The 12,070-nt window shown below is 45.7% G+C and overlaps 1 protein-coding gene across 8 annotated transcripts in view; it reads left to right on the forward strand.

The window, feature by feature from the left end:
* Positions 1 to 12,070, forward strand: part of ptgr2 (prostaglandin reductase 2) — an 81,969-nt gene that overhangs the window by 19,175 nt on the left and 50,724 nt on the right. For 3 of the 8 annotated variants that reach the window (XM_067991115.1, XM_067991113.1, XM_067991107.1), the window contains exons 1-4: positions 1 to 569; positions 1,099 to 1,178; positions 6,328 to 6,446; positions 8,362 to 8,553. The exon at positions 1 to 569 is cut by the window's left edge. In XM_067991115.1, the coding sequence (XP_067847216.1) occupies positions 1,139 to 1,178; positions 6,328 to 6,446; positions 8,362 to 8,553 (351 nt within the window). In that variant the 5' untranslated portion in view covers positions 1 to 569; positions 1,099 to 1,138. The remainder of the gene's footprint in view (positions 570 to 1,098; positions 1,179 to 6,327; positions 6,447 to 8,361; positions 8,554 to 12,070) is intronic. The other 5 variants (XM_067991108.1, XM_067991109.1, XM_067991110.1 and 2 more) reach the window with 4 other exon arrangements.

The following is a 12,070-nucleotide window of genomic DNA, read 5'->3' on the forward strand; positions in this document are numbered from 1 at the left end:
GTGTATGAGAGAGAGAGAGAGAGAGAGTGTATGAGAGAGAGAGAGAGAGAGAGAGTGTATGAGAGAGAGAGAGAGAGAGTGTATGAGAGAGAGAGAGAGAGAGTGTATGAGAGAGAGAGAGAGAGAGAGTGTATGAGAGAGAGAGAGAGAGAGAGTGTATGAGAGAGAGAGAGAGAGAGAGTGTATGAGAGAGAGAGAGAGAGAGAGTGTATGAGAGAGAGAGAGAGAGAGAGTGTATGAGAGAGAGAGAGAGAGAGAGAGTGTATGAGAGAGAGAGAGAGAGTGTATGAGAGAGAGAGAGAGAGAGTAAGAGAGAGAGTGTGAGAGTGTAAGAGAGAGTGTAAGAGTGAAAGAGAGAGTGTAAGAGTGAAAGAGAGAGAGAGAGTGAAAGAGAGAGAGTGAGAGTGTGCTCGCTGCCCCCAGTGTGGGCCTCTGGGACATATTGGTACAAAGTACAAAGTGACGGTGAGAGACGGCGATACAAAGTGACGGTGAGAGACGGCGATACAAAGTGACGGTGAGAGACGGCGATACAAAGTGACGGTGAGAGACGGCGATACAAAGTGACGGTGAGAGACATTGATAGAGTAACAATGTTGCCTACTGCGCTGGGGGGTCTGCTTGGTGCGGGAATCTCTGTCCCTCAGAAAGCCCTGGCTAGTTCTCTTTTGAAAGTTATTATTGAATCTGCTTCCACTGCCCTTTCAGGCAGTGCATTCCGGATCATAACTCACTGTGTTTAAAACAAAAATTCTTCTCATCTCGCCTCTGGTTCATTTGCCGATCACTTTAAATCTGCGTCCTTTGGTGACCGGCCCTTCTGCCAGTGGAAACAGTTTCCCCTTATTTACTCTATCAAAACCCTTTGTAATTTTGAACACCCCTATCAAATCTCCCCTTAACCTTCTCTGCTGTAAGGAGAACAAACCCAGAAGAACCGGTTGTCGATCGACTTTCTCAGTTGGGGAGTGGGTGTAAAGTAGAGGGGAAAAGAAAGTTTGAACACTCTTCTTTTTACTGTCGATGGATGTCCAATTCCGCTATTTTACGACATCTTTTATAAGATCAGAACAAACTGCCTGTGCTTCATTCCCCTAGGACAGCAGTTATTACACTACAGTTGGGCTGCACTTCATGAATGGCGTTGATTCAGCAAGTTGTATTAAACTCTCGGCCCGGTGAGTGTCACTTTAGCAACACGTTATTAATTTGCTTCAGATGTAAGATTTTTTTTAATATATTAAATTTATACAGGGAATTAATAATGACTGAGACTGGGTTAAAAACAACAACAACTTGCATTTATATAGCACCTTTAAAGTAGTAAAACGTCCCAAGGCCCTTCACAGGAACGATTATCAAACAAAAATTGGCGTTGAGTCAAAGAAGGTGATATTACGACAGGTTTGGTCAAAGAGGTAGGTTTTAAGCAGCATCTAAAGGAGGAGAGAGAGGTGGAGAGGTTTAGGGAGGGAATTCCAGAGCTTAGGACCTAGGCAGCTGAAGGCACGGCCGCCAATGGTGAAGCGATTAAAATCAGGGATTCACGAGAGGCCAGAATTGGAGGAGCGCAGAGATCTCGGAGGGTTGTAGGGCTGGAGGAGGTTACAGAGATAGGGAGGGGCGAGGCCATGGAAGGATTTGAACATGAGGACAAGAACTTTAAAATCGAGGCGTTGTTGGACCGGGAGCCAATGTAGGTCAGCGAGCACAGGGGTGATGGGTGAAGGACTTGGTGTGAGTTCCATACAGCCAGCAGAGTTTTGGATGAGCTCAAGTTTATGGAGGGTGGAAGATGGGAGGCCGGCCAGGAGAGCATTGGAATAGTCGAGTCTGGAGGTGACATAAGCATAGATGGGGGCCTTAGTACTCGAGGAGTTAGAATGAAGGTCATTTAACAGCGTTCCACACAATCAATCACCATTTGCTATAGAATCATAGAAAGTTACAGCACAGAAGGAGGCCATTCAGCCCATCGTGTCCATGCCGGCCGAAAAAGGGCTATCCAGCTTAATCCCACTTTCCAGCACTTGGTCCGTAGCCCTGTAGGTTACGACACTTCAAATGCACATCCAAGCACCTTTTAAATGAGTTGAGGGTTTCTGCCTCTATCACCCTCTCAGGCAGTGAGTTCCAGACCCCCACCACCCTCTGGGTGAAAAAATTTCTCTTCAACTCCCCTCTAATCCTTCTACCAATCACTTTAAATCTATGCCCCCTGGTTATTGACCCCTCTGCTAAGGGAAATGGGTCCTTCCTATCCACTCTATCTTGGCCCCTCATCATTTTGTACACCTCAATTAAATCTTCTCTCAGCCTCCTCTGTTCCAAGGAAAACAACCCCAGTCTATCCAATCTTTCCTCACAGCTAAAATTCTCCAGTCCTGGCAACATCCTCGTTAATTCTCTCTGCACCCTCTCTAGTGCAATCACATCTTTCCTGTAATGTGGTGACCAGAACTGTACACAGTACTCGAGCTGTGGCCTAACCAATTTTTTATACTATATTGTAATGGGTCCCATTTAAAGTTTTGTTTTGCAGTTTTGAGTTTTCAATGTTAAAGGTACAACTATTGATGCTATTACTGCTGTCAGTTTTTTTTTATAGCTGCTATTGTTATGGCTGTGCAGTTTTAGATGTTCAGCTCCACTTGGGAAACATACGGGGATATTTTTCTGATGCAAGATCAGGGTAATTGGTTCAGTTAGAATATGTAATCTAAACTGACAGTCCAGTGCAATACAGAGGGAGTGTTGCATTGTGAGGTGTGACATCCTTCAGATGAGCAGTTGTACTGACCCCCCCCCAAAGGAGTTCTCCCGGTAACCTGTCTGACATCCCTTCCTTGACCAATGTCACCAACATCTCCATGCTGTTTTGTGCACAAAATGGTTGCTGTATTTGCCTACATAACAGTCCCTGCACTTCATAAAGTGACTCACTGTATGTGACTTGCTTTTGAGATGTTTAAGATGTGACAGGGTTTGGTATAACTGCAATTTTCCCTCTTCTTCCTAAGGTGTTATCCGTGGCACTGTGGGTATCACACTCGCCTCTGAGTCAGAAGGTCGTGGGTTCAAGGCCCACTCCAGAGACTTGAGCACAAAATCCAGGCTATCGCTCCCAGTGCAGTACTGAGGGAGTGCTGCACTGTCGGAGGTGCTATCTTTTGGATGAGAAATTAAACCGAGGCCCCGTCTGCCCTCTTAGGTGGATGTAAAAGATCCAATGGGGGCACTATTCGAAGAAGACTGCCTAGTTCTCCCCAGCGTCCTGGCCAATATCCACCCCTCAACCAACATCACTAAAACAGATTATCTGATCATTATCACATTGCTGTTTGTGGGATCTTGCTGTGCACAAATTGGCTGCTACGTTTCCTACATTACAACACTTCAAAAGTACTTCATTGGCTGTAAAGTGCATTAGGATATCCTGAGGTTGAGAAAGGCGCTATATAAATGCAAGTCTTTTTAGTAGCGTACTTGTAAACATCTGTAACCTGTATGCTTTAAAGACAATGGATTGAAGAAGCAATGGCTATAGATGCTGGTGAAAGATATAATATCTGGCAGTGTAGGTAAAGGTCCAAGGCCCACTGCGCAGGATAGTACAAGGGACGAGGAGGAGATAAATTGAGCAGTTAAGTGACACCAGTGTAGGCTTTAAAAACCTGCGAGGGGAAGGGTAAAGTTGTGGAGGTAGGAACTGGAACAGTTTTGAAGGTCCGGGAAAGAATAAACAGGAACAGTACAGTGAGTTTTGATTTCAGCACAGTGTGATATAGGGAGGAGCAAGAACGGGAAATCAGATTATTTGGAAGTGAAGAGGAAGTAGAGTGGAAAAATCAGAGAAGCAATAACTATAGTGGTAGCGATTTAATATAGAGAAAGGTATTGATGGAGAGAGAGGTTAATTAACACAGCAAGGGTTGTTTTTTAATTAAGGATATGACATTGATGCAGTGGGCAGACCTGTGGTGAGTACAGGGGACAGAGCTCCATCAAGTAAATATGCAGCATGTTTTCTGTTTAAACCACGTGGAATCATACAGCACCAAAAGAGGCCATTTGGCCCATCGTGCCTGTGTCGGCTCTTTGAAAGAGCTATCCAATTAGTCCCATAGCCCTGTAAATTTTCCCCTTTAAGTATTTATCCAATTCCCTTTTGAAATTTACTATTGAATCTGCTTCCACCATCCTTTCAGGCAGTGCGTTCCAGATCATCACAACTCGCTGCATAATAAAATTTCTCCTCATCACCCCTCTGGTTAGAACCATAGAACCATAGAAAAGATACAGCACAGAAAGGGGCCATTTGGCCCATTATGTCTACGCCGGCTTGAAGAACAACCAGGTGCCCATTCTAATCCCACCTTCCAGCACCCGGTCTGTAGTCCTGCAGCTTACAGTACTTTAGGTGCAGGTCCAGGTACTTCTTAAAAGAGTTGAGGGTCCCTGCCTCTACCACCAACTCAGGCAGCGAATTCCATACACCCACCACCCTCTGGGTGAAAAAGTTTTTCCTCATGTCCCCTCTAATCCTTCTGCCAATCAGCTTAAATCTATATCCTCTAGTTCTTGAACTCTCCGCTAGGAGAAACAGGTACTTCCTGTCTACTCTATCTGGGCCCCTCATAATTTTGTACACCTCAATCAAGTCTCCCCTCAGCCTCCTCTGCTCCAAGGAAAACAACACCAGCCTATCCAATCTCTCCTCGTACCTGCAATTTTCAAGCAGGTAACATTCTTGTAAATCTTCTCTGCACTCTCTCCACAGCAATTACATCCTTCCTGTAATGTGGTGACCAGAACTGCGCACAATACTCCAGCTGTGGCCTTACCAGCGTTTTATACAGTTCCATCATTACATCCCTGCTTTTGTATTCTATACCTCGGCTAATAACGGAGAGCATTCCGTATGCCTTCTTCACAACCTTATCTACCTGTACTGCCACCTTCAGGGACCTGTGCACATGCACTCCAAGGTCTCTCACTTCCTCTACCCCTCTCAATATATTCCCGTTTACTGCGTATTCCCTTTTACTGTTTGCCCTCCCTAAGTGCATTACCTCACACTTCTCCGGGTTGAACTCCATTTGCCATTTTTCCGCGCACTTCACCAACCCATTGATATCTTCTTAGTGAAGAGGATAGCTGTAGACACCATCAACTACACGGCCAATTTTTGTGTCGTCTGCAAATTTGCCAATCATGCCCCTTACATTCAAGTCCAAATCATTAATATATACCACAAAGAGCAAGGGACCCAACACTGAGCCCTGTGGCACACCACTGGAAACTTTGCCAAATTCAAAAAGTCGTTCAATGTACAAATTTTAAAAGTAGCTGATTTAGTCTGCATTTAAACAGCAACTTTGATGTTGCAGTGAAGTAATATGGATCCAGAGCCAAGGATATATCTGGAATTGCAAAATGATTTCCTGTGTAAGAATTGCAGTTCCAGCCTTGCAGTGTAGACGGGCTGGAAAACTGATAGTTACCAGTCTCTGTGCTCGCACATTATCGCTGCTCCAACTTTTCTTTTCTTCTCTTAAAGGCTAATGTACAACCAGCCTCTAGTATCTTATCAGTGGGCATCCTTCATGCGTGAGCCTTCACTGTGAGTGTGAAGGGGCCTTAACCGACAAGTCCACTTGTGTGTCCGTGTATACAATCCCAGCAAGATGGCCACTGGATAGTGACCAGGAGCGGGAAACAGGCTTCTCCAACCCAATTGTTACATCCCTACTGCCACCTAATAACTGAGCACGGACTAGGTTTCGCATCTGGCACCTCCCTAATCTCTTTTTTTAATTATTCACTCTTGGGATGTGGTGGTCACTGGCAAAGCTGGCATTTATTGCCCATCCTTAGTACAACTGAGTGTCTTGCTCAGGCCATTTCAGAGGGCAGTTCAGAGTCAACTACATTGGTGTGGGTCTGGAGTCACATATAGGCCAGACCGGGTAAGGACGGCAGGTTTCCTTCCCTAAAGGACATTAGTGAACCAGTTGGGTTTTTACAACAATTCGACAGCTTTTTACTGATACCAGCTTTTAAATTCCAGATTTTTAAAAAAACAAAATTTAAATTCTCGAACTGCAAGGTGGGATTTGAACTAGTGTTCATCTGGATTACTAGTCCAGGCCCACTGGATTACTAGTCCAGTAACATAACCACTACACCACCCTACACTATGATCCGTGTGGCTCTGTACCAAACTGGATAAACTCACTGAGGCATCGGGCGGGGGGTAGATTCTGTACCAGAATTGATCTCAGTAAAGGGGTAAACTGTGTCTCCTCTTGGTTCTACTGTTTTTAGGGAAGAATGGGGAGCCGGTTGCTGAGAATTTTAGGATGGAAGAGGGTTGTCTGCCTGAAGACTTGCAGGAGGGACAGGTGAAAGTTCGCACCAGATTCCTGTCTGTTGATCCCTACATGGTGAGTACATGTCCCTTTTGGATTGTTAGGCTGCAAGGGTACACATGCAATGTGTAGAAGAACATAAGTCATAGAATCATAGAATGATACAGCACAGAAGGAGGCCATTCGGCCCATAGTGCCTATACCAGCTCTTTGGTCGAGTTATCCAATTAGTCCCACTCCCCTGCTCTTTCCCTGTACTCCTGCACATTTTTCCCTTCAAGTATTTATCCAATTCCCTTTTGAAAGTTATTATTGAATCTGCTTCCACCACTCTTTCAGGCAGTGCATTCCAGATCATAACAACTCCCTATGTAAGTGCTGTCTTGTGTCCCAGCTCCCCAGTGTAGCATCCGACTGTGTTTTGAACACCCCTGATGTCTGTGCCTAACAGATTTTGCTAAACATTTAACGGACTTTGTGTAAAGAAGTTATTTTGGGTATCTCGTCTAACTTTGTTTTCACTGGTCTGTTTCATCCTGCCTAATTTTAAAGTAATATATTCAGGGTTTGCCTTGTATAACCACATTTAATGTTTTATATATTTTTAACAAGATTCTCCCTTAACATTCTTCTGTCTTGCTTCAAGAGTTTGTATTTTTATTTAAACATTTTCTCAAAATTCATTTCCCCCATTAAGATTGGTGTCTGTCTTGTTGCTCTTCTGTGCACCTTCGCCAATACTTACTCACCCCCTTTTGTAGTGTGGTGATCAGAATTGCATACAGGTACTCCAAGTTACTAAGGTGTCAGCTCAGTGGGCAGCCCTGTTGCCTCTGAGTTAGAATGTTGTGTGTTCAAGTCCCACTCCAGAGACTTGAGCACATAATCCAGGCTGACACATCAGTGCCCGTACTGAAGGAGTGCTACACTGTCGGAAGTGCCGTCTTTCGGATGAGGCGTTAATCCGAGACCCTGTCTGCCCTCTCAGGTGGATGTAAAAGATCCCATGGCACCATTCAAAGAAGAGCAGAGGAGTTCTCCCTGGTGTCCTGACTAACATTTATCCCTCAACCAACATCACTTTAAAAAAAAATGACCGGTCATTATCACGTTACTGTTTGTGGGATCTTGCTGTGCGCAAATTGGCTGCCCCTACTGTTTCCTACATTACAACAGTGACTACACTTCAAAAGTACTTCGTTGGCTGTAATGTGCTTTGGGACATCCTGAGGTCGTTAACAGATAATCTGTTCTAGGTGTTGAGGGATAAATATTGGCCAGGACATCGGGGAGAACTCCCCTGCTCTTTTTTGAAATAGTGCCATGGAATCTTTTACATCCACCTGAGAGGGCAGATGGGACCTCTGTTTAACGCCTCATCCAAAAGAATGCACCTCTGACAGTGTAGCACCCCTACAGTACTGCATTGAGAGTGTCAGCCTGGATTATGCACTCAAGTCTCTGGAATGGGACTCGAACCCACAACCATCTGACTCAGAGGCGAGAGTGTAAAGTGCTTTGAGGCATCCTGAGGTCGTGAAAGGCACTACATCAATGCCAAGATAGAGAGAAACTATTTCCTCTGGTGGGAGAGTCCAGAACAAGGGGACACAATCTTAAAATTAGAGCTGGGCCGTTCAGGGGGTGATGTCAGGAAGCATTTCTTCACACAAAGGGGAGTGGAAATCTGGAACTCTCTCCCCCAAAAAACTGTTGAGGCTGGGGGTCAATTGAAAATTCCAAAACTGAGATTGACAGATTTTTGTTAGGTGACAGTGTTAAGGGATATGGAACCAAGACGGGTAAATGGAGTTAAGATACAGATCAGCCATGATCTAATTGAATGGCGGAACAGGCTCGAGGGGCTGAATGGCCTCCTCCTGTTCCTAAGTCCTTCCTTTCTTTGCTTTATTGCAATCTGCATTGAGTTGATATTGGACTAATGGTCAGTGCCCGGGTTTAACGGTTGGCTTTGATTTGATCTTGGCAGCGATGCAGGCTGAACGAAGACACCGGGACGAGCTACCTGCTTCCGTGGCAAGTGTCCAGCGTTGTTGATGGCGGAGGAGTGGGAGTGGTTGAAGAAAGTAAACACCAGATGTTTCGTAAATGTGATGTGGTGACTTCATTCAGCTGGCCCTGGCAGTCACAGGCCATTGTGGATGGGAAAATCCTGACCAAGGTAGTTTGTCATTTCATTATGTCCAGTTATACTTTAACCAAGATTTAAGAGCACTGTGCTAACTTATTACTCCCTCAATCCCTTCCCTCAGGCTTATTTTAAAATGTTATGACATTTTAAATATGCTAATCTTATTTATATTGCAGACTTTGAAGTTGAGTCATAAATCTTTAGCGTATAACCTGGACTGGTGCCAATCTATTATAAGGTCTGTTCCTGTGACTCTTTGTCACATATTGGGGTAAATTCTCTCATTGTTGCCATTGAGGGTTTAAGTTCTCTCATTGGATCCAAGCTAGACAAATTGGAATATTTTCTAAATGGTAAGAAACCAGGGGCTGTAGAGGAGCAAAGACTTTTGGGAATCCAAGTACAAAAATCATTAAAAGCCAGTAGACTGGTACCAAAAAGCAACCAAAAAGGCAAACAGAATGTTGGCCTCTATCTCAAGGGGGGGCTGGATTATAAAGGGGAGGAAATTCTGCTACAATTATATAAAGCTCAGGTTAGACCCCATCTGGAGATACTGTGTTCAGTTCTGGGCACCGCACCTCAGGAAGGATATATCGGCCTTGGAGGGGGAGCAGCACAGATTCACCAGAATGATACCGGGACTAAAAGGGTTAAATTATGAGGACAGGTTGCATAGACTAGGCTTGTATTCCCCTGAGTTTAGAAGATTAAGGGGTGGTCTAATTGAAGAGGGGCTGAATGGCCTCTTCCTGACCCTATGTTCCATTTGAAAAATGGGCTTTTTTCATTGGACCTAAGAAGATTAGGGGTAATGTAGTAGAGGCCTTCAGGTTATGATGGGGTAAATTTACTGTAGATTTTTTTCCCTAGCCAGGGAGACGATAACTAGAGGGCATTAGGTTGTGATATAATCACAAAAAAAATGAAATAAGAATGTTAGAAAAAGAAAGCAGGGGTGATTCTCCTCTTTGTTGTGCCTGAGGAATGCTGACTCCCAGTGAGCAACCATAGAGGAAGGTCACCCTAACTTCTTCACACAGAGGGGTGGTTAGGATGTGTAATCCTTTCTCACCAGTCAGTAACCAGAGGATACTGATTAATGATATTTGGCAAAAGAACCAGAGGGGAGATCAGAATTTCTTATTCGCAGTGAGTTGTAATGATCAGGAATGCACTGCCTGAAAGGGTGGTGGAAACAGATTCATTAGTAACTTTCAAAAGGGTAGTTGATAAATACTTGATAAGATACGGACAGCAAAGTTTTGGATGAGCTCAAGTTTATGGAGGGTGGAACAACTCGCTGCGAATTTAAAAAAAAAAATTCTGATCTCCCCTCTGGGTCTTTTGTCAATTATCATAAATCAGTGTTAACCACTGATAAAGCCATCTCTGATCACTTCCTTGTATCCCTCTCCACCCACAACCCCAGTCCTTCTGTGTTCGCCATTGGAAAAAATCTCTTCCCCCAAGTCATTTACAACGGCACTTTCAGATTCCCAACTGTCTAGCCTTTGGTCCTCCATTCATCACAACATTTCTGCAGCTACCGATCTGTTAAATCACACCCTCACCTCCACCTTTGATGCCTTCGTCCCCATTAAAACCATTACTCTCTCTCACCCTGGTTGTTGCCCCTGGTACGGCCCTCATCTGCACACCCTTAAGTCCAAGGGACACAGATTTCAATGTTTATAGTGGACAACTAGTTTAGCCATTCATCACCAGACCTGGCTGGACCACATAAATCACTATCGGCTCCTGCTATCCTCTGCCAAAACTGCTCACTATTCCAGGATCATCCTGGAATGTAAAGATAACCCCCGGCTTCTCTTCACCACAGACCGTCTTCTTAAACCGCTCTCCCCTGCCTCCTCCACCCTCACCTCCAACAACAAATGTGAGGAGCTCATGGACTTCTTAGTCACTAAGATTGAGACCATCCATTCAGCTGCCTCTGCCACTTCCCTCCCTTTCCCTAGCCCACCAAGTCAAACTTCCCCTACAGTTCCCCCTGCCCTAGCCCTGAACTCACATCTTTTTCTAGTTTCTCTCCTGTCTCCCCTCATGCCCTCTCCGCGCTCATCTTGACCATGAGACCCACCTCCTGCTCCCTCGACCCTATTCATAGAATCGTTACAGCACAGAAGGCCATTCAGCCCATTGAGCCCACGCTGGCTCTTTGTAAGAGCAATCCAGTTAGTCCCATTCCCCGCTCTTTCCCCGTAGCCCTGCAAATTTTTCTCTTCAAATATTTCCTTTTTGAAAGCCATGATTGAATCTGCTTCCACCACCCTTTCAGGGGAAAGTAACTTTTTTTTACTGAGCACCTTAATTACTGCTATATGGGAGGTTGGGGAATGAGAAATGGGCTGAACGAAGAATAAGGTTTAAAAGGGCTTTACTGCCGTACTGCTGAATCTTCAGGTAGGTGTGGTACTTGATTGGAAGAGCCTGCTCTGAGAGTCACCTATTGTGGCTACAGGGAAAAGGTTCATGCTCCAGTGTTTCCAGGGCCACTGGCTGCTGGGAAAGGTTCATGCTCCAGTGTTTCCAGGACCACAGACTGCTGGGAAAAGGTTCATGCTCCAGTGTTTCCAGGGCCACTGGCTGCTGGGGAAAGGTTCATGCTCCAGTGTTTCCAGGACCACAGACTGCTGGGAAAAGGTTCATGCTCCAGTGTTTCCAGGGCCACTGGCTGCTGGGGAAAGGTTCATGCTCCAGTGTTTCCAGGGCCACTGGCTGCTGGGAAAGGTTCATGCTCCAGTGTTTCCAGGGCCACTGGCTGCTGGGGAAAGGTTCATGCTCCAGTGTTTCCAGGGCCACTGGCTGCTGGGAAAGGTTTATGCTCCAGTGCTTCCAGGGCCACTGGCTGCTGGGAACGGTTTATGCTCCAGTGTTTCCAGGGCCACTGGCTGCTGGGGAAAGGTTTATGCTCCACTGTTTCCAGGACCACAGACTGCTGGGAAAGGTTTATGCTCCAGTGTTTCCAGGACCACTGGCTGCTGGGAAAGGTTTATGCTCCAGTGTTTCCAGGACCACTGGCTGCTGGGAAAGGTTCATGCTCCAGTGTTTCCAGGACCACTGGCTGCTGGGAAAGGTTTATGCTCCAGTGTTTCCAGGGCCACTGGCTGCTGGGAAAGGTTTATGCTCCAGTGTTTCCAGGACCACTGGCTGCTGGGGAAAGGTTTATGCTCCAGTGTTTCCAGGGCCACTGGCTGCTGGGAAAGGTTTATGCTCCACTGTTTCCAGGACCACAGACTGCTGGGAAAGGTTTATGCTCCAGTGTTTCCAGGGCCACTGGCTGCTGGGAAAGGTTCAAGCTCCAGTGTTTCCAGGACCACTGGCTGCTGGGAAAGGTTTATGCTCAAGTGTTTCCAGGACCACAGACTGCTGGGGAAAGATTTATGCTCCAGTGTTTCCAGGACCACTGGCTGCTGGGGAAAGGTTCAAGCTCCAGTGCTCCCAGGCCCCGTTGCTAACTGCACCGCCTGATGTAGAATTAAAACAACAAGAGACCAGGAAGGTCCTGGCTTTGATTCCAGTT

The sequence above is a fragment of the Heptranchias perlo genome, chromosome 10 (genome assembly GCF_035084215.1).
Source record: "Heptranchias perlo isolate sHepPer1 chromosome 10, sHepPer1.hap1, whole genome shotgun sequence".
Lineage (NCBI taxonomy): Eukaryota > Metazoa > Chordata > Chondrichthyes > Hexanchiformes > Hexanchidae > Heptranchias > Heptranchias perlo.